The 23,071-nt window shown below is 38.6% G+C and overlaps 1 protein-coding gene across 1 annotated transcript; it reads right to left on the minus strand.

The window, feature by feature from the left end:
• Window positions 1-1,357: 1,357 nt before the first annotated feature.
• ncstn (nicastrin) lies at window positions 1,358-22,679 on the minus strand. The gene is made up of 17 exons (XM_053329300.1): window positions 22,580-22,679; window positions 19,245-19,346; window positions 18,671-18,794; window positions 17,469-17,590; window positions 16,152-16,297; window positions 14,358-14,499; window positions 13,724-13,836; window positions 12,355-12,507; window positions 12,158-12,262; window positions 11,567-11,644; window positions 9,890-10,059; window positions 8,997-9,099; window positions 8,165-8,263; window positions 7,525-7,612; window positions 7,047-7,210; window positions 5,252-5,464; window positions 1,358-2,780 (listed from the first exon to the last, which is right to left on the minus strand). The coding sequence occupies exons 1-17, from the start codon at window positions 22,635-22,637 to the stop codon at window positions 2,658-2,660; spliced, it is 2,103 nt and encodes a 700-aa protein (XP_053185275.1). The 5' UTR covers window positions 22,638-22,679; the 3' UTR covers window positions 1,358-2,657.
• Between the last annotated feature and the right edge of the window lie 392 nt (window positions 22,680-23,071).

A 23,071-nucleotide genomic window follows, 5' to 3' on the forward strand; every position in this document is an offset into this window, starting at 1 on the left:
AGGAAAGGAGTAAGGATGAAAAGAGGAAGGAAAGGAGGAAGGAAGCAAGGAAGGAAAGAAGGAAGGAAGGAAGGAAAGGAATAAGGACGAAAAGAAGAAGGAATTTAGGAGAGAAGGAAGGAAGGAAGGAAGGAAGGAAGGAAAGGAAGGAGGGAGGAGAAAACTGCAAATTGTCCTGTATATTATCATTGACAACACCACTATACATAATGTTACTATTTTTACTATATTTTTTTTACTACTATTGTTTTTTTTGCTTGTGTATTTATTATTTATTGTTCTTTCATCTTTTTATTGCTGCTGTTTCTATTTCTACCACCTACTTGCTGCTGTAATACTGTGAATTTCCCCCTCTTGGGATTAATAAAAGAATATCTCTCTATCTTAAAGTAAGAAAAAGTGAAGATTTTGTGGCTTACACAACTAAAGGCATTTTTTAAAAACTTTTTCCTCCCATCCTGGCAGTCATTTCTTCAGACTGAAACATCAATTATGTGAAATACTGGAAAGCTTTTCTTCTGTCGGCCTGAGAGAGAAAAAATATGCAATGTTCACAACTCATGAACGTATTGTGCAACATGTGAAGAGTTTCTGCCAAAGCTTCAGTATATTATCATTCTGACCACACCAGTATAATGCTACTATTTTTACTATATATAACTTTCTACTACTATTATTATACCGCTTGTCTATTTATTAGTTATTGTTCTTTATTCTTGTTTTTAATTTTTGCTCTCCTCTTGCTGCTGTAATATTGTAAATTTCCTCATCATGGGATTATTTCAGGAATATTTCATTTTAAGGCAAGAAAAGTGAAGAATTTGTGACTTAGATAACATGATTAACTTTCATGTCGTCCTTCTGGGTCAAATTGACCCGTCTGTTTTGACTGTTCCTTTCCTTCCTTCCTCCCTCCCTCCCTCCTTCTCTTTCTTTCCTCCCCCCTACCTTCTTCCCTTCCTTTCTCCCTCCCTCCTACCTTCCTTCCTAATTTCCTTTCCTCCCTCCCTCCTACCTTCCTTCCTAATTTCCTTTCGTCCCTCCCTCCTACCTTCCTTCCTAATTTCCTTTCCTCCCTCCCTCCTACCTTCCTAATTTCCTTTCCTCCTTTCCTTCCTCCCTCCCTCCTACCTTCCTTTCCTCCTTTCCTTCCTCCCTCCCTCCCTCCTTCCTTTTTTCCTTCCCTCCTCCCTCCTTTTCTTCCTTCTTCCTTCCTCCCTTCCTTCCTCGACTCGAGGACAACAGGAGGGTTAAAGGCATTTTTTAAACTTTTTCTTCCCTCCTGGCAGTAATAATCATGTGTCTCGAACGTGTGTCGACATTTTATTTATATTTCGAGTCAAATTGAAAACCAAAATGAAAGAAAAACTGGAAAAGCAATGTTTATTTCTTCATCAAAGGCATCACAATTGGTCATTGATTCCAGCCATCAAATGAACATCCATCATAATTAAAACCCGCTCTCGCGCGTTGCATCAACTTTCAGACATCATCATTCAAAGAAACCTCGTGAAAAGGTACGAACTTGAGAAAAAAAAAGAAAGAAAAAAAGAGTGCACAGCCAGAGTACCAGCGCATTGTCAGTGTCAAAACTCCAGTTACTTTTTTTTTTTTTTAATCTAAAACAGAAAAACTAAACATTTTCTGACTGGATTTTGAAGATTTTTGGCAGCTGATCGATATGAAATGAAGACTTTCAGCCACAGCCGACTCTGTGACACTGAAATGTGTCTACAACTACATAACGTGTGTAGTTATAACGTGTGCTGGGACTGAACAATGTACAGTATGTATTTTTGATAATTTTCTAGATTTCTTTGAGCTGTTTTACCTTTCTCAGGAGCTAGAACATAATGCTGCTTCTTCTTCTTCTTCTTCTTCATACATTATTCTTCAGATTTTGCTTAATTTAAAATTTGACTACTTGTTCATTGACTCAGAAAAGTGGTTTCTTATCATTAGAACTGATTGATAAATTAACTACGACAGAGAAGACAGCTACAGTATTGCACATACCATTGCAATCCTCATACAAAGTTCTCACACACACACACACACACACACACTCATAATTGTTCGTACATACTTGAATCACACAATCGTTCTCTCACGCACTCGTTTTAACATTTTGCACACGTTCACATTCACGCAGTCAAAATAATAATGGTCAATGTTTTAGTGCCTATCCCCCGACACAGTAAACAAAACATTCTCTGACAATAAAAAGAAAAATAAACCAAAAACAAAAAAAACAAAAACAAAAAAACCCACTAAAACCAAAGAAATATAAACATCTTTTCCACTCTCAGGGCCCGCTGGTGCCTGACCAGTGTTTTCTGACCCTGATGAGTCCAGATCCATCCAGGCCAATCCAGTCCGGTCCAGTCATGTCACGCCTCACCTGAGTGAGTCCATAAACATGGAGTTGTCGTCTAAAATAAAATAAAATAAAAATAACGCCCCTTCTGCTTTTTTTTTTTGTTGCGTCGTTGACTAACCTGTCTGTGTACCTACTTGTGATGTGTGTTTGTAAAAAAACAAAAAGAAAAGAAAAAAAAAAAACCTGGTCCATGTCTGCTTGGGATAGAAGTAGTAGTAGTAGTAATAGAAGTAGTAGTGGTCGTGGGCCTGCGTCTCCTCTTGAGGGTGCGTCTGGATCAGTATGTGGCGTTGGTGGGCTCCCTGCCCAAGCTGAAAAGGATGTCGGCCTTCGAGCTGATGAAGTACGTCAGCAGCAGAGATGTTAGCAACACGCCGAAACCCACGCCCAACGTCAACATCTGAGGGAAAGAGGAGAGAGAGAAGAGTCAGAGACGGGGAAATCTAAAAATCAACATGGAAAACTTTAAACTCTGCAGCTCCACTCAGCTTTACGGAGCTTTATAGTTGAGTTTTAGCTCATTGTTTTAGCTGTCCGACTTCAACTTTACTGTTTTGGTTCACACTCAGCGCTCTCATAGTGTCGTTTTCAGCCACAGTAGGCGGATGTGAGAGAAAAAGCTCTAAAAAATGCCTTTATACTCCCTGCTCAGCAACAAACAGCAGACAGTTAGCTGTAGACTAGCTAGTGAACATAGCGGAGCATTTAGCAACTAAAGAGCCAAATATGTCCCTCAGGAGTTTGTAGAGAGTAAAAAAAGAGCTAAAGCGAGTGAATATTGGACTTAAATTCAGCAGGTGGACAGAAATATGACTCCTAATCAATGATAATGTAAATAAGCAACAAGTTCAACATATCAACTTAAATGGTAACAATATGTGATATGTGTTAACTTGTTTCTGCTGCCCCCAAGTGGCCAAAAAAATCAGTTAAGCAGGTTTAAAAGAACAAACATACCAAAAGTCCTAAAATTTATCTTTTAGCCTCCAGGTTTGAATTAATTTAATTAATTCCTATCAAATTCTTACTGTCTCTTTTTATACGTTTCTAATTAGTGCAAAACAACAACAGCTGTAAACGCAACACTGACATTAATGTTTAATATGGCAAATCTATTAGCAAACAGTTGCCTAGTTACACACTCAGCAGACACAAGGCCACATTAACTTTCATTTGGAGTCTCGTCTCTTTCCACCTGATGAATGTAAGTCTGTTTTTTGTTTTTTTGTTTTTTTAAGCTGCAGTGAAACCAAAACTATGAGCTGAAAGACACTTTAACTGCTTCATAAAGCTGAGGTGAACTGGTGATAATTATCTGTAGATTCATCCTAACAAGTGATTTAAATCATTAGTAAGGACGTTGATATAATAAATAGCTTTAAAGTCTCTAAAAAAGGAGAATTTCTGACTCTGGCGCCCCTCAGTGGTAGCCTCAAACATCACACTGTGGTACAACAGTAATACACGCTGCTGCGCTAATTTCTTCCTCTTCGTCTCATTTTACGACATTAAAAATCTTTCACCATTAAAACCATTTGAAAGATAATTCTCCACTAAGTGGCTGTAAATGGTGACTTGACAGAGATAAACACGGATACATGTCAGATTATTCCTGTATCTTGTAGTAAAGAACTTGCAGAAGCTTGCAGGAGAGAGGTGATCCATCACTGTCAGCATTACGTCACATTGTTAAGAGTTCGTTCTTTGCTGCTGCAGCTTCTGATTCTCTACTTTATCTGCTGGTTTGGTTCAGTTTGGGTGTGACGATCGCAAAAAAGCTCACACCAAAAGGAGAAAAAAGATGCATTTAAAAAGAAAACATGGCTTTGGTTATTTCTTGCATATATAAAAACGTTGCTGTCAGGCTGCCAGAGATTTCCCGCAAGCCCTGATACGCACCAGGAAGGAAGAGGTTTCTCTCATCTGCATCGAAATGTGACCAAACATAACCCTGATCGAAAAAATAAGGGTGACGTGATATTAGCTGTGAAGAATCGCCTTTCTCAAGCGAGTTACAAGTCTCTGCAAAGGGCCTGGAAGTTACGAAACAGAAGCTTGTGATATTCTTAGCTATAAGCTTTATGAAGATCATCAGTAAAACATGCATTTTAAATGTGAATTAGATGTAATTTATATTCCAGTTTTTCTTTCTTAATAATCTAATATTTATTTAACAGTCTGGCTGCACACTAATGGGCTTCCATTGAATCTTATTTAATGCACAAATGATGATGAAGAAGAAGAAGAAGAAGAAGAAGAAGAAGAAGAAGAAGAAGAAGAAGAAGAAGAAGAAGAAGAAGAAGAAGAAGAAGAAGAAGAAGAAGAAGAAGAAGAAGAAGAAGAAGAAGAAGAAGAAGAAGAAGAAGAAGAAGAAGAAGAAGAAGAAGAAGAAGAAGAAGAAGAAGAAGAAGTTGGAGTAGAGGAAGAAGAAGTAGTAGTTATGTGTGGAGTGCTCTTCATCAGATTGAATTATACTTGGTTTATTTAATAAGTACACAAGTGAGTCTGTGAGTCTGCTGCTTTCATAATGTTTTCACAGTTTTAAATATTTGGTGTTCTCTTTAAGTAATTACCCAAGAAAAGAATAATTTGTGCCAGCATCTTACTTGTTAAGGAATCTATACTTGCCAAGACCAATTTAACTAAAGTGAAGGGAGTCTTGGCTTACAAAACATTTTAAAGCCAAGGCTCTAAGGAATGGTAATTAAAAGTTTGATGGCTTACTTTCAAATATCTCAGGAATAAACTGAACCACAAAACATTCATTTAAGTTTTAGAGTTCATCACTTTAAAGTCACACTTCCTACAGTATGTGAATCATCTATGTTGAGCGTATCGTCTTTGACACCGAGGGGTGAAGGGCAGCTCTACCTCCAGTTCGTGGCTGGCCACCAGGAAAATGCGTCCTTTGATGGTCTTCCACCTGGACTCTGTCCACGTCGAGTAGTCTTTGGAGGTGTACTGTTCCAGGTCGAAGGCCGGGGACAGAGCTTTGGAGAGGCGGACGGTGGAGCGTACGCAGTAGCCCTCCCTCTTCGTGCTGTTGGTGGGAGCGGCGCCTTGGACCCACAAGTAGGAGTACAACTGACGGAGGGAGAGGAAAGTTGGGATTAGTTTGGTTTGGTTATCGTCTTTTTTTAATTTGACTTTTACTCTAAAGCGGGTTAATGCTGCAGTTCTTATCAGTCACCAACAGGAATCAACATGAGTCACAATTCACCGTTATTATGTGTTTCACATGTAAATTTTTACTTTTATGTTTATTTATATCTCTTCTAGTGCAACTAACTTTTGCTATAACACTGATTTTTAAGTTTTGTTGACAACTTTTCCTTTTTTATCTCGACTAAAAATGTTCTTTTGTATTTTAACTAACTTTCTAAAGTTGATAAAAAAGGTGCAATATATGACATTCAGCCCCAAGAGATGCCGCACTATAGCATCAGCATCTCAATAAACTTGGGAAAAAACAGAAGAAAGCAAGCTACCTCTTAACATACAGCTCACGAAACTCAGATCAAACTGTCAAACTCAGCAGTTCTCATCAAATATGCATCAAGACTCTGTTTCTGCTTATTTCTCTCCTCAAATGTTTTCAGAAACATATTTTACTGAACCGTTTAGCTGTATGAATGTTGGAAACAGACGCTGAGAAGATGTGGAGGGAATCACTCATTCTCTACTCCTTTTATAATAAAACACTAAATAGTTCAGACACTAACTAATCGTCATCATTCTGTCATCAGCTGTGGAGTCACGTTATATTCGTCATATTTTAGGGCTCTATACAGTAGATATATTTACACACTCGTAGATAAAACAGTGGAGGGTAAATGTAAAGTATAGTATAGTAAATAGTGTGTGACTTTGGACACAGCCGTGTACTAACACGTTCATGAGGGCAGACCAGCTATCAAAACAAGGAACAGAGAAGCTCAGATTACAACACACACAGCCTTAGAGTGACTTCAGGATGTTATTACTCCTTCATATCAACATAGAAAATAGTTGTTTGCTGACATCTTGTGGGGCTGATTTTCATATATTACATCAGAGGTGTCAAACTCATTTTCATTCAAGGGCCACATACAGTCCAATTTGATCTGATGTGGGCCGGATCATTAAAAAGATGGATGGAAGGAAGGAAGGAAGGAGTGAGGACAGAAGGAAGGTAGGAAGGAAGGACGGAAGGAAAAGGAGGAGGAGAAGGAAAGATGGAAGGAAGACAGGGCGGGTGGAAGGAAGGAAGGAAGGAAAAGAAAACAAAAAAGGAAAGATGGAAGGAAGAAAGGAAGGAAAGAGAAGAAGGAAGAAAAGATGGAGGGAAGACAGGACAGGTGGAAGGAAGGAAGGAAAAGAAGACAAAGGAAAGATGGAAGGAAGGAAGGAAGGAACAAAGAAAGAAAAGGAGGAAGGTAGGAAGGAAGGAAAGAAGACAGGAAGAAAAGGAGGAAGGAAAGAAGACAGGAAGAAAAGGAGGAAGGAAAGATGGAAGGAAGGAATTAAGTAACAAAGAATGAAAAGGAAGGAAGGAAAAGAAGACAGGAAGTGGGCCGGGGTGGACCCCTTGGCGGGCACCCCTGTATTACACATATATATATATATATATATATATATATATATATTTGAAGTGTGTTGAATGAAAGGAGACCACAGTATATCTTACATGTTTGCTCTCTTTGTCGTTCTCGTCTTCTCTCTGGTTCTGGCAGTTTTCCTGGGTGATGTTGATGGTGTTTCCGGTCAGGTTAGCCAGCAGGTGTTGGACCAGAAGCGTCGGTTCGCTGGACTGTTGAGCGACGCCGACGTAGAAGTTTGTCGGGCTGTCCTCTGGCAGACGGAAAACAGAGAGGTAGAAATAGATATTAACATGTGAGTGGAAGTAAAGCAGCTCTGCCTTCATCTCCGCTTTCTTAAAAACCCCTGATATTAAAAAAAAGGAGGGGGGGGGGGTGTCTAATTTCCCACATGGCTCCACTGGGGAGAGTAAATCTGCTTAAGTGCATTGATGACATTGATTATTTCCCCTCAGCTCCCTCTCCTTATAATCCTCTCTTAATAATGAACCTTGTATTGATGGCACTTATTTCCCAGCTCTGTCATGTGAGAGTAGTAAAAAAAAAGAAAAAAGGATCCCAACTCACTCAGATGACTCATGAGGTCTGAGGGGATCATTTGCTGGAGCCAGGAGTTATTTGAACGGACGAGGAAACCGTACAGCATCTGAGTCATCTGAGGGAGAGAAAGAAAGAGTTACACACCAACAATCACTTCTAGAAGATAAAAGATGTAAAGACAAAAAAAAAGTAATCTGAAGGACATTTTAAAACATTTTCAAGCTAGAAAATGAAAATAACTTCTGATACTGAACGTCTGAGGGTATAAAAAAAAAAAAAAATAGGGTTTTCTCTTTTTATCCTCTGACTTTTAAACTGATTTTAAATCACTTAATTCTGCACATTTTAAGACTTTTCTAAGTCTCATAAACACAATAATCTCACAAATAAGGTGGAGTGGAAATAAAGTGCAAACACATCTCTCTTCTTTACTTTTGACATTTTTATCATACATCTTATTATTTCTCCCGTGTATCGGTCTTAAATTGTTCTTTGTTCCTTTTCTTTATGCTGTTCTTGGTCTACACTTGTTCTGTCTTATTATCTGCTTGTGAAGCTCTTTGAATCACATTAACCTGTATGAAAGGTGCTATATAAATAAAGTTTAATAGATGGATACATAAACAGTTTGTTTGTAGAGTCTAACAGCTTGAAACAACAGTCTTACTATTTTGGGGTCTGCGTTAATGTTGGGCAGCTGATCGTCCGCTCCTCCCGCCTGCTTGTACAGAGCTCGAGCGACCATGGTGGCGACTTCGGTCAGAGCCTGAAAGATGCAGAAAAATGCAGGAAATGTTAAATCAGAGAGGAGATTCAATTACTCAATGAAATCTGACTGTGAGCAATCAATGAGGAAGTGGAGAAAGGAAGGAAGGAGCGAAGGAAGGGAGGATTGAAGGAAGGAAGGAAGGAAGGAAGGAAGGAAGGATTGAAGGAAGGGAGGATTGAAGGAAGGAAGGAAGGAAGGAAATGAGGGAGGAAGGAAGGGAAGGAGGAAAGGAAAGAAGGAAGGGAGGAAATGAAACAGGAACAGTCAAAGCAGACAGGGTCAATTTGACCCGGGAGGACAACATGAAGGTTAAGGTTAAATCATTTCTGAATATGCCTCCACTAATAAAATATAACGATGCAAACAAGCTGATTATTATGTTCTTTTAATTTCCCAATTTAAGGAAACATTGAATTTATTTTTTATTATATAATTTATTTATTTGTTTTCAGACTTTTTTAATTCAAAATGAACACATATATATTTAAAGATTTTTTTAAAAGTCTCCAATACACCACATATTTATTCTTAAACTATTATATATAATAGTATTTAGATATTAGATATTGTGGGAACTCATAATGTTCTGGGTTGAAAAGATCCAGGTGTGGAAGGTTTCTTGTTAAATCAGAGCTAAAAGGAGATAACCTTCAAACATCTGTCCCAAGCAGAAGTTTCTGGGCGTGCTAAAGCTAACTTAGCCTCGTTAATTAGTGATAGACAGAAATACCTTTGCTGTGTCGGTGACAAACTCCAGCTGCTCCTCTGGCGTCAGATTTGGTGGATAAGTTACTTGCAGGTAGTCTGCGTTATCATACATGCTCTGGTAGAACCTGCACACACGACAGAAAGATGAATTAATAAAACATGAAAGCTCCTTGAAGCTTCAGAGCCCATGTTTATAGTTAAAAGTAGTGCTGGGCGGTATGACCAAAAATTTATATCACTGTATTTTTCAAAATAAAAGTGGTTTCATGGTATATCACGGTATTTTTCAAAATAAAAGCGGTTTCATGGTATATGACGATATTTTTTTTCATGCATAATCAGATCTTCACAACATCTTCTACTACTCTACTGAAGTAGATTGACTTAGGATGGACTATTTTACTGTCATGATGAGTGAATATTGTAGAATTCCACACTAGTAGTAATATCATGGCTGCCAACATTCCCGTTTTTCCCGGGTTTCTCACGTATTTTAGACTCATCTCTCGTTTGGTCTTTTCTCCCGGGAATCTCCCGTAATTTACAGCCCCAACTTAGTTTGTTAATAATAATAATAATAAGAAGAAGAGCACAATAACAAAGGTTTTATTTTGAATAGCTTAGACAGGAAGCCACCGCAGCTCCGTTAGTAACTGTAAATAAAAGTGCAGAGTTTCCAGCCTGCGTCAGACGATGCTGAGTTTACTGACTAATTATTAAACGCCAGGATGTGTTGCGTGAACTATCGTCATGGTAACTCGCTTGGCAGACAAACATCTTCTGCTGTTTGTTGAGCAGCAAGAAGTGCAACACTGAAAAGGGTCCCGTCTGAAAAACACCGGTATTCGGTGTGAACCGGTATACCATCCAGAACTAGTTAAAAGGTAACAGTGTGTTTTAAAAGAGACCCTTCACCTGTTGTTGAAAGACGTCTGGTGATCCTCGATGACAACGCCGGGGATGGGCCGAGCTCGCAGGAAACGCTGGAAGGACGAGGGGGGGAGCGGCTGAGAGACGCTGGGCTCCTGAGCGGTGAAGTTTAAACCTGTGGCGGACGACTGCAGGTTGTCGATGAGCTTCCTCACCTGAAACACGAGAGTGACGAGAAGAAATGAAAACCTCACACAATCAGTGCTCCGTTTTTAGCTGTTTTACCTTCTTGTATCGTCTACTTTCTTATGTTCAAGTGTTTCCCTTATCTGCTATTTAATATTCTTAATTCAGAGTCAACTGTACATTTATCATCAGCTCAGAAATATTTGAATTTAGCCTCTCACAATCTGAAATTTTAAGAAATAATAAACATTGTATATTTGACATATCAAAGCTTAAAGAGGCCATATCATGATTTTTTGTGATTTCAACTGTTATTATATCAGATGTCGAAGTTAAAGGTGCACTATGTCAGATTTGGGAATTTTTTTTTTAGTTTAAAACACTCAAAAATGAATTAAAATTATACACAGAATAAGAAGAAATAACAATTTTGATGTTATATCAAATGTGTTGGGTTTCAGAGATATCTACTTAAGTTAGCTGTGGCCCATCTTGTCAATTCTCTGTACCTTTAAGGGTATCTAGAACCTTCGTGTCGTCCTCCCGGGTCAAATTGACCCTGTTTTGACTGTTCCTTCTTTCCTCCCTCCCTCCTTCTCTCTTTCCTCCCTTCCTCCCTCCTTCTTTTCTTCCCTCCTTCCTCCTTCTCTCTTTCCTCCCCTACCTTCCTCCCTTCCTTCTTTCCTCTGTCCTTCTTTCCTTTATTCTTCCCTTCCTATTTTCCCTTTTGCTTCCCTTCCTCCGTCCTTCTTTCCTCCCTCTGTCCTACCTTCCTTTCCTCCCTTCCTCCTGTCCTTCCTTCCTTTCCTCCCTTCCTCCTGTCCTTCTTTCCCTCCACCTTTCCTTCCTTCTTCCTCCCTCCTTTCCTCCCTTCCTTCCTCCCGTCCTTCCTTTCCTTTCCTTTCCTTCCTTCTTCCTTCCTTCCTTCCTTCCCTTTCCTTCCTTCTTCCTCCCTTCCTTCCTTGACTCGAGGACAACAGGAGGGTTAAACATGATTTTACTGTTTTGAATTGTTTTATCTTGGTTTTTTTCCATATAAAGAACTTAGTAACTCTGTTTTGAAAGGTGCTTCTGTAAATGAACCCTACTATATTATTATTCTGTGGTGTATATATGTAACAGGGTTTCTAATCAGCTTTATAAAAGTGTGCATAATGTGCATGACAATCATTACCTGGAGCCATGCATCCTCATATTTAAAGCAAGTTCACTTAAAACTAAAACAAAGTCACCTGTAGAAGTATAAAATAAGTCAGTACATTTCTACAGCTGAACATTTGACAGTTTGTTAAATTCACACACAAGTTTCCGTCATGTTTGTTCAAATACAGACAAGAAAAAGAAAAGAAAGGAGCCATCAATACAGCTAATTGTTGTGTGTGTGGAGAGAAACCCGGTTACTCATCTGCTGCAGATTCACAGTATCCAAGTTACTACACGTTTCCCCGGTTACCCACATAACCCGGTTTCTCTGGGTAAGCTTGTTATTTAAAAAGAGGAGTGCTGACTGAGAGGAGAGGAAACCACAATACAAACCTCGTCATTGACGCTGCTGTTCCTCCTCGACACGGGATCAGAGTGGAGCCAAAGTTTGGAGTCGTTACGGAGCCCCACCTACAGTTCAACAAATATAACATACAGCTTATAACTTTACAATGACTAAACCTCCAAAAACATAATCTGTACTCATTCTGGTCAGACTGGTGCTGCATAATATACACACCCATTTTTATATCATAATATTAAATCACTGAGTCATTCTTAAGGGGCAATAAATGCTCTTTATAAGTAATTATGGTTTAATGGCTCATTAAAATCTGTACTTCGACTTGGCGTTGAAGATCAAAAACAGTCCACTGCAAGTTTTCTTCACTTCTTCTTTGCCCTTCTGACTTATCATAACATTAAATCATAATTTTACCAATTTTAAACTAAATCATCTTGGTGTTGGTTCAGAATCTCATGTGTGGTTTTGGCCCTTGTGTTGAAATATGTCAAGAAATACCCAGCCTTGTATTTGAGTAATAATGCTTAAATAAAAGACTCATTTTTAGTATTCCCTTAAAATCTGGCTCTGTCTCCGCAGGTTGAAGCTTTGAGTTACAGTAAAAGTGTAAAAACACACACCTGTCCGATCTCCACTACTGAGTGAACGTTGTCCAGATCCACCGCAAAATGTTTGTTTTCCATATCATAAACCATCCTCGAGCTGCCGATGTAGTCAAAGGTTTCCTGGAGAGAAAAATGTATTGAAAAAAAACATGAGTATGGCTGAATGAAGGCTTAAGATTTGGCCTGAAGCACAGCAGTGACAAACAACTGACCCCTTGGAAGAAGGTGTAGAGGATGGTGCGGTTCGGCGGGGCCTCTTGGGTGGCGTTACGGAGAGCGTGAGCGGCTGCCAGCAAGGTGATGAACCCTGAGGCTGCGCTGTCTGCTCCGGGAGCGATTTCAAAGAAAAAAGACCTGCTGTCCAACTGAAGAGGAGACGAGAAGAAAAGAAGAAGAGAGGAAATCCATTACAAAGAGATCACATGTAGGTAAGTGGTTCAGTTCAGTTCAGTTCAGTTCAGCCTGCAATGACCTACTTTTTAAAATCATCCCATAAATCAAAATGAAACTACGCAGAAATCTAGTTTATGTGAAGGAAAATATGAAGAAATAAGCAAGTTAATGTATTTTACTTACTTCACAGATCAACTACAAAGAAATAATGTGTCATAACTGCTTCACTGGCTTTGCTTAATGGGACGCCTAAATGCAACAGAGCCATCTTTAATGTAACTAAGACTATTATAAGGGTCTTTAAAAGAAGGGGAAGACAAAACATGAACATCTTTTGCCTCACACATTAAGTTCAGGTTTAACCTTTCTGTAAATAAAGGGGAGCTCAACACATAAAGATAAGTTTAGTAGTCTTGGATAGCACTACTCAGTCTTTGAAAACAGATGTTTAATATGTTCTGTTCCTCTGGAGGATATTTCTCATGTAGAAAAGATGCTTTGTTGCATTGTGGGAAATGTAGGAGCCAACATTTTGGGATCTTGACTTAGGATATCTTCACCTCTGATACTTTGATGTTGACCAATCTTTAAAAAAAACTCCTATCCTGTAGCATGTGACTTTAATGTTAATTTACCAGCTGATCAGAAACAAGTATTGCTAAGGTTAAAATATTTAAATCTGGTTTGATTTAACCCTAACAGCCTTGACATGTGTTTGGTTCTCATAGCTGTTATTTTCAATAACTCTACGACCAGAAAAGTGTTAACAGAAGAGGCAAAGAAAACAAAAACTATCAGTAACATCACATGACATAAACTACAAAGCTGGACTTCACTTTGACGTGACTGAGACCAGAAATCTGTCACAGTGAGTGAGATCGCTGCAGATCGCTGGCCAGAGAAATGTCAACAGTTTTCCATGAACACACATGTGAGTGTGAACGAGCTGATAAGTAACACATGTTGTACTGTAATGTTGGTATAAGCTGCTTTTATCCCCTCAGGGTATCTGCAGATTTATTAAGAATACATTTAATAACATTTAAGACATTTTTAATACCTCTTTAAGTAATTTAATTCCAGACCTTCAATATCAAAAACTAAATTTAAAGACATTTTAAGACTTTTTAAAGGGACTCTGATCCCTTTAACGTAGAAGAAGAAGAAGAAGAAGAAGAAGAGGCTCACCCTGGCTGCTGCTATGACAACACTCTCCCACATCTTGTGTCCCTTGGCTGTGTTGTTGAGCGGTTTGGTGGCGGCCCAAACGTTGTAGTCGCCCAGCGGGTCACACACCATCTCTGCAAGGAGACACAGAACAAGCCCAAATATGGACGTAGGTTAAAAGTCTATTTTATTGTGTTTATGTTGACCCCCCCCCCGCCAATAAACATGTGTAGCCTTTATAAAAGTGTTAAACTATGTATGGGTCAGTCATAAATAAGGGTTGGCAAGATGAGCAGTTCAAAAAATATCTTAAAAAAACTAGTTGATATGGTGTTTTATTGAGAATTTACTGTTTTTAAGCAAGTTAAATTATTTGGTATAAAGTTTTTATGGTTACACCACTTAGACATTTTTACCATAATCCTCTAATATATTCTCTCAAAATGGATTAAAAGCAGAAATTTGATGCTGGGTCCACAAAAAAAGGATGTGTGCAAGTTATTCATATGTTTATTTTCACATTTTAACCCTTTAAATTTAAACTAAACCACATGGACACAAAAACACGTCATTAACTCTCAACTAAAACTAAACTACCACTCACATTATATAAAAACCTGTTGCGTGCAGATATCTGGTCGTGTTGTGTAAATACCTGGGCTGATGCTGAAGTTGATGTCGTTCCTCCTCATGCAGGTGGACGTGTCGGTGACGGCGGACATGTGGGAGTAGAGCTGCATGGCGCACAGCGGGTACTGCGGACCGCTGCCGTTAAAGCGGTTATGGTCAAGGTAACACTGTGAAAGGAGGAAAACATTCACACATGTAATGGATATCTCTTTCACGGAAGGAAGGGAGGGAGGGAGGAAGGATGGAAGGGATGAAGGAAGGAAGGAAAGGAGGGAGGGAGGAAGGGAAGAAGGAAGGAAGGAGAAAGGAAGGGATGAAGAAGGAAGGAAGGAAGGAAGGGAGGAAGAAAGAAGGTAGGAGCAAGAGAGGAAACAAGGAAGGAGGGAGGGAGAAAGGAAAAGAGAAAGGAAGGAAGGAAGGAAGGAGGGAAGGAAAGAAGGAAGGAAAGTTTTTTTTGTTGTGAATTTCAAATATATACAGCTTTAATAAACTTTAACTACCAGGTTGTGGACTAAATTTATCCCTTTATCAGTAGCTATAGTAACGGTTAAACTGGCAAATGTCAGTTTATAGAGCAGGCAGCAACCATACATACACACAGACCAGTAAACCTGAACATAAACACAACCTCAAGTCAGAAAAGAAACCGACACAGTCTTTCACAGAGCAACAAAAGCCAACGCGGTCCACGATTATTATCAGCAAACTAAAAAAGCTGAGATAAAACAAAACTGAAAGTCACAGGTCATGTTGATCTCAGTGGTTCAGCGACGTCAGCTCTAATCTGTGAAACGTGACGCTCCGATGAAGGAAAAAAAAGGCCCACCAGCGCTGCATCGGAGGAGGACAGTCTAAACACACGGGAATATGATCTGTGTGTTTTTGTCACATTAAATAGTTGAAAAGCAGCTAATGATTTGTGGGTTTTGACAAATCGTCTGATGCGTAATGTGCCGCAGCATGTCGGCTTGAGAGTGAGAGAGTGAGAGTGAGAGTGAGAGTGAGAGTGAGAGTGAGAGAGAGAGAGAGAGAGAGAGAGAGAGAGAGAGAGAGAGAGAGAGAGAGAGAGAGAGAGAAAAAAGGGAATTGCATTTTTAACTGATTTCTTGGCTGCCGTCCTAATCTCGACTGTCACCGGGGACTCAGAGGATCAGATTTTGTTGTATCCGCACAGTTTTGGAAATTATGTCTATTCTGAAAAACCAGAGGGAACTGGAAAAAAAACAAAAAAACAAAAACCCAAAGTGACAGCCATTTTGTGCAGCGACAAGAAAGCTGAACAATGCTGCAACTGTAAGCGTTCCTCACATAATCAGATCATGGGGAGGGACTGTTGCAGTTTGATAAGATTTTTATAATAGAAACTAAATTGTGCCTACAGAGGAAATAATGGGATAATGTTGCATCATGAAAAATCATCAGAGACAAACCTAGAGACTCATAAAACATGTTTGGGTTGAGGTTCGCTGATAATTGCTGTTAACTTAATTAGATTATTTTATGGAAAGATTGGGCTCTATTATTCTATCTATTATTAAATCTAAATCTATTATTTATTTATTTTATTTGGTAGGGACAGCACGCAAATAAACGTTTTAGCTCACACCGCAATGTAAATGTGTCAGAGTTAGCCATAAGAGGCTAGTTTTCATCTGGTGTGAAGTGACTTCAGGGTTAAACACTCGAGGCTGTTTGTGTGCAGAGCGAGTCGGTGCAGGTGATCCGCGTCTGTTTGGGAACATATCACAGAGAGGCAGAGAGAGAGGCAGAATGAGAGACAGAATGAGAGAGAGAGAGAGAGAGAGAGAGTTTTTTTTACCTGCCGTATGACCTGAGTGTCGTTGTCATCTTTCAAGGAGAAGATGGGGAAGTCGAACTCCTCGTAGGACAGGCCGTTCCCCTCGGGGTTCCACTTTGTCACGTTACAGTAAGCCAAGGCTGGGTCGTACTTCTCTGTGTACACGCCTGAGGGAGGAAACACGGAAGAGACAAATCAGCAGCGGCAGCAGTAGTGACACTAACGATGACTCTCATGAAGTGTGTACTTCCTCAACACATTTCTTTAGAGTTATATAAATACACACAAGCTACAAACATCCACTGATAAAGGGTCAACACAAAAATCTAAATAGTAGAGGCATGAAAAATTAAAAAGTACGACCCCCTCCCCCATTGGACTTTTTCATGATTTAAACAAACACATATTTCAACTTGCAAATAAATAAATAAAATCTATTTTTAAAGGCAATGTTAGATATTTTTTAATGTGCACCTCAAGCTATTTTTGCCTCTTGCACAGCAAATAAAATTCATATGAGGACTTTGAGCACTTTTAGAAGTGCTCAAAGACACTTTACAGAGGACACAAAAAATATAGATCAATGTGGAGTAAACAATGTAGAAGGTTAAAAATGGAAAGAAGATAAAAGAACAGTTTACAGGTTAAAAGCCAGTTTAAAAAGGTGTTTTTAGGAGTGATCTGAAGGTATGGGGGTCTGTACAGTCTCTGATGGGTTTGGGGAGTGAATTCCAGAGGGTGGGGGTGGCAGCGGAGAAGGTTATAAGACATCAAGTATATAATGAAGTATGACAAATCAACACTAACGATGGCTCTCATGAAGTGTGTACTGCTTAAACACACTTTTTAAGAATTTTAAAAATACACAAAAGCTACGAACATTCACTGATATCAAGGACTCAGATTTCCACAAAAGTCAGAAAAGTAAAGGCTTGAAAAAGGTAAAAAAAAAAAATAAAAAAAATGTACCTCCACTTGGACTTTTTCATGTTTTAACACATTTTCTAACTAAACAAATAAATAAATCTATTTTTAAAGGGAAGACATTTTTGCACAGCTAATAAAAATCATATTAGGAGTCACTACGATCATGCATGCAACCTTGGATTTATGTTTATATGTCAGAAATATAAAATTATAAGACATCACGTATATACTGGAGGTATGATGTGGTTATTTAGGGACACACTAAACTTGCAGGATTTCCTCACAGAACACAAAAACTGAACCAACCTGCAGCTCTGTCGCCTCACTGAGAGCCATAAAGCTAAAATTCAACTGTGTAACTTGTAGCTTGAACAGCGAGGGACACGTCTTAGCATGCAAACCTCCACCCACCTGTGTTCTCGTTGGGACAGGTGGTGTGCGGAGAGAAGCTCCCGGCTGGGTTTACTTTGGGCGCCACGACAGCGACGCCCGACACCCTTCTGGAGCCGTTCTTCAGCTTCATCATGATGGATCTGACGGGGAGGGGGTCAGAGGAGGTGACGAGGGTACAAATACAGGTCAGGCATGAGTCAACTTCTTTTGAAATGTGGGTCAAGTTACAAGAAGCATTTGTCGTGTGAGTGTAGCGAGTGACTTTAAAAGTGATCGAGTTTATCCGCAGCGATAATCACAAACACATCTGTTACTTTAAACAGACTGAAACACGAGACAAAGAACTTTTAGGTAGATTACAAAGTGTGTGAAGCAGCGATGTCGTAGGTCCTTCCTGCCAGCAGCTGTCAGAGCGCACAGTCAGCACTTCTCACACTAAACCTCACACACTCCTGAACTGGACAACTGACACACTGCACTCTTTAATGTATGACACTGTGAAGCTAGATCAGTATTTCAGGTGTTATATTTATCTCAGTTCAATTGTGCAATTTACTTTTTCACTTTAAAATCTGAGCAATATCACACTCAGGTATATTATCATTACACCAATATTCTTGTTACAATTTTTCTGTTTCCTGTTATTGACCAAATATTGACCACATTACTGAATATATATATTGCTGTTTTTAATTATTTGAAATCAATATTTTTTAAATATTTTGTAACTAAATCATGACGTGGGCTTAACTGGTGTCACAGTACCAATTAATCCCAAGCCAGACTTTTGATTTTTTCTATTAAATATCTTTATTTTATATTCCAAAATCTTCACATGAGAGATAAATCTTGCTTTATAAGAAATGATCTCCCTTATAAATCATGTCACTATCCATGAAAAGCACCTGAACTTAGATTTTGGTGCTTAATGGGTACACAAAAAGTAATCAAATGAAATAAGTTACATTACTTTGATTCAGTAATAGATTAATTATTACATTTTAAATGGCTTAACTAGTAATCTATAACCTATTACATTTCCCTGGTTATCTTTTTGTTTGATAACTTCTGTTTGTCAAGGTTTTAGCAGAAGTCAAATGTTTTTAACCTCATAATTCAGATCATCTGTGGTGAAATAAAGTCAAAGAAATGAAAGTAAGTGAGCAGCAGTAGAGTTTCAGGTCCTCCCTCTGCAGAGTGTGATGTGATATAAACTTTACCTGGTGAACAGATGAGACTCCAGTATAACTGTATAAGGAGGATTGGGACCAGTGTTCAGGACCCATTCCAGGTTTTCCTCGGACTCGAGCACATGGAGCACGCCCACATCGCCCGACAAAGAGGCTGAAAAATCCGAAAGAGGAAATGAAACATCAGCAAGTGTGACGCACGGTTCAACAGGTGGAACAGATATTTAAAAAATGATCAAGTGAGAGAGCCGGGCTGTCTATGAGTCTGTCAAGTCTGAACTCCATCAGAAACAACGTGGAGAGACTCTGGGATGAAACGTTGAGGTGCAGCAAAGACAAAACTGCAGCAGGTGGAGGTTTTATTTGTAGTTTGACAGCAGAGTAGAAGTGTTTGAGCATCTTTTAATACTGATATTTAACAAAGAAAACACCTCTCTCATCTCAAACTCCTCTTCATCTCCTTTCAAAATTCATTTCTAAACCCTCACAGCCACGGCATATATTAGTGCGGTACAGGAAGGAGAAGAGTTTCCTCACTAAAACTGGAGAGAGAAACTCCAGAGAAGATACTTTTAGATTGTTGTAATCTCTTTGCTTTACTCACACTGGCAGCCTATCTGATGAGATGCATTGAGCAGTCGGACACACGGGACGGTGTAATTGAGATGCACGTAAATCTTCTTATCCACTGAATTACAGCCAACACCTGCAGGAGGAAGAAACACTGTTAAAAACTGCAAAAAACAAGAGCTACATGACATGATGGCATCGTTATAACTCAGACAGAATTACCAAAATCGCAAATTTACGAGAAAAAGCAATCACATATTCGAGATGTCGCTTGCCGTGTATTAGGCCTCCTTCAAATGTATGACTACCAGGTCAGTATTTATTGATTTTTAAACTATTATTTTCAGTCCACCCGTTTATATAATAATTACATATAGGAGGAACAAAATTGCGTTACTCAGGGTCCTTGAGCTTAAGTTAAATAAAAATAAAACAACGACTTAGACACACTCAAATCTAAACTAAGACAGACATGAAAGCAGCATTGATTCATTCATATTTATAATTCTTATGGCCTGTGGGAAGAAACTAAAATACAAAAGACATTCATCATCTTGCCAACCTTTATTTGTCACTGACCCAAATACACTTCTTTAGTTTCAGCTGGGTTAGGCTGGGAGGATCAGATTTGATTGTTTAAAATCTTCAAAAGTGAATTTGATGTGTCCGATTTTTCCATGAAGTCCAGTTTTTATGTCCTTCAGCTAATTTTGCTTTGGAAAAGTATCACACAACCAGAGCACCGAATGTGGGTAGAGTTCATGGAAACGCTGGCATTCAATCAGCGAGCCCTGGATCCGAGCCCAGCTGCAGTCGCTCTGCAAAGCTGAAGTGTCCTTGAACAAGATGCTAGATGGCCCTATTAACTCCACATTTGTCGCTGTGCGGCCAGCGAAGAAGGACAAGTGAAATAAAAATAATGTACCATTCATAAAACTTTAACAAAGCAGGGCGGTTTCTCAAACTCATCATCTGTCTGTCTTTGTAATAATATGAAAAGACCACAGAGTTTTCCAGGCATGAATGAAACTCCTTCTGTCCTATAGTCAAACAGAAGAGGGACTTTTAGAAGATTATCTATAGAGCAAAGGGACAATGTGTTCCCAGTATAAGGTTATTTTAGTCATCAGATAGAAGTCTGTTAATGTTATAATATAGTATCCCCACTATTTGATCCATTTCATAGAGCCATAAAGAAATAGGCTTCAATAAATACTATTAATAACATTTGAAGATAAAGCTAAAAATTGAAGATAAAATAATGTCTTGCTCAGCTCCATACAAAATGTTGGCAGTTTAAAGGAGCAGTCTGTAGGATTTAGTGGTATCTAGCAGTGAGGTTGCAGATTGTAATCCTTCCCTTTCACTTCTCTCTTTTAGACGTGTAGGAGAACCTAAAGGACTCATTATAAAAATAATGAAAAAACAACTATTCCTATTTTCAGGTGATTATAAAATAACTAAAGCATACTTATATGAATATTATATTCCAATTCTGCCAAGTCTGCTCTGTTAGATGCCACTAAATCCTACACACTGCACCTTTAATGCTGCATTGAATTAAAATAACTCAGGATTTAGCACCTGAACAGCCACAGTTACAACTGTCATCCATCCTGGTTGAAAAATGAAAAAAAAGCACTTTTCAAATTGAATCCCCTCCTTTCCCTTTTCCAAGCATTGCCTACCACAGCACTCAGAACAACAGCAGTAATAAACACTAAGTAGTAATTAATCAGACTAAGTGCTGTTTGGGATCACTTGCATGCTGAATGTATCAAGACTCAGAAAGGGACTTTGCCTGCATTCAATTATTTTATCATTCAGTGTTTAGATCTTTCAAATAAGTAAAATACACCAATAAACTAATGTAAATATACTCCATTACAAATTTAAGTCCAACCTGAAAAATCCTACTTAAGTAAAAGTACTGCAGTATTATGAGTGATGTAGTATGCAGTATTACAGTTAAAGTACTGCAGTATTATGAGTGATGTAGTATGCAGTATTACAGTAAAAGTACTGCAGTATTATGAGTGATGTAGTATGCAGTATTACAGTTAAAGTACTGCAGTATTATGATTGATGTAGTATACAGTATTACAGTAAAAGTACTGCAGTATTATGAGTGATGTAGTATGCAGTATTACAGTAAAAGTACTGCAGTATTATGAGTGATGTAGTATGCAGTATCACAGTAAAAGTACTGCAGTATTATGAGTGATGTAGTATGCAGTATTACAGTAAAAGTAGTGATATATTATTATGACATCATTAGATTATTAATAGTGAAGCATCAGTGTTAGAGCAGCATGTTACTGTTGTAGCTGCTGGAGGTGGAGCTAGTTTATACTACTTTATATGCAGTTAGCTAGTTTAGTCCAGTGGGTCCCAACCTAGGGGTGGGGCCCCTCCGAGGGGTCAGCAGATAAATGTGAGGGATCATGTGATGTGATTAATGGGAGAGGAGAGAAAAATTTGGTTCAGTTTTTGAACTTTTTTCTCTAATCTTTGATGTTTGCTGAAATATTGGATCATTTAAATATTTATTGAAATGAAAGCATGTGAGAAGTTTAGAGGGAAAAATCACTATTTGATGGAACTGTTAACAACTCGTAGACATCTGAAATGTGAGCTTGCACTGCATTTTCTAAAGACGTCAAAACACCACTGGTTTCATCTTTAACAAAGTATTATACTTTACACGAGTAAGTATCCTAGGTTATTTTTCACCACTTGTGTTTTTTGGGATGAAAGCCAAGTTAAACCTCAAACATCTTATTATAATCCGGTTTGATTTTTAATCGCCAGTAGCAGCTACTCCCCGAGTCGTTCGCAGCCGGTGTTAGGGTTTATCTGGTGACCGGGTTAACTGGTGACTCTCTCCTTAAAAGCCTTTGATTTTTAGTTGAATCCTTGTTATAAATACAGATTCACCTGTTTAACATCTCATCATTTATGTAATGTTAAATTGTGTTCAAACTCATTCACCTCTAGTAACGTAATGTCAGAGAGTCACCAGATAACACGGTCACCACATAAACCGTAACTCCCGCAGAGAAATCACGAGCATTCACGCCGAAGCTGAGTCGCTTTTATCAAGAAGTCACCGATGAATACCTCCAGCTAAAGCATTAAAACTTTCACTTGTTGCATTTTAAGTTGTTAAAAATTAATCATTACTATAACAACATTAAAGCTTATTGTTAAACTTGTGTCAAACATAGTGGAGCTTAAAGCCCAACGCAGACTAGCTTAGCATCCACAGCGGGCTCCGAGCACAAAGAGGGTTAGATAAAAGATAAAAGGCAGCCGTCTGACCAGGAGACACACTTCACATTCAGCCACGTTATAAAGTAGACAACTTACCCACAAAAAGACAACAAACTAGTAAATTAATAGTCCATTTTATCGACGGGAAATCCATCTTCCTGGTTTGAGAAAAAGCAGAAAAACACAACAGGAAGTGTTGACATGGAAATCGTCCGGGTTTAACCGGGGACTCCCGCTCCTCTTTGGTTCCGCTCTTCTAAAAAAAAAAAAAAAAAAAAAAAGGGGGGGGGGGGGGAGGACTTCCTCAAAATGGCAGCACTGGGTTGTGTTTTTCTACATTAATTACGTTATCATTATTATTATTATATAATTTATCTTTCTTGTATTACATGTCTGTTTAACGTTATGGTTTCTATGCAGTCATGCTTGTGAATGAATCATTTACAGTAAATAAATAAATAAAAAGAGATCTACCTAACATATCCTCTTCAATGTTTTCTATTCATGTTTATAAGCAGTTTTTAACAATTGTGTGTAGTAGTGTTGTTTGTTTGCTCATTATATTCTCGTTTCTTATTCCTCAGGTCT

Source organism: Scomber japonicus, chromosome 12 (genome assembly GCF_027409825.1).
Source record: "Scomber japonicus isolate fScoJap1 chromosome 12, fScoJap1.pri, whole genome shotgun sequence".
Classification (NCBI taxonomy): Eukaryota; Metazoa; Chordata; class Actinopteri; order Scombriformes; family Scombridae; genus Scomber; species Scomber japonicus.

What these genes read in the sequence shown, in the direction of transcription:
- ncstn (XM_053329300.1), bottom strand. Translation starts at nt 22,637, where the DNA reads ATGGATTTCCCGTCGATAAAATGGACTATTAATTTACTAGTTTGTTGT. An exon ending in GAGTCTCATCTGTTCACCAG is followed by an intron (nt 17,591 to 18,670) that starts GTAAAGTTTATA and finishes CCTCCCCGTCAG; the next exon opens with ATCCATCATGATGAAGCTGA. An exon ending in CAGTAGTGGAGATCGGACAG is followed by an intron (nt 11,645 to 12,157) that starts GTGTGTGTTTTT and finishes GTTGAACTGTAG; the next exon opens with GTGGGGCTCCGTAACGACTC.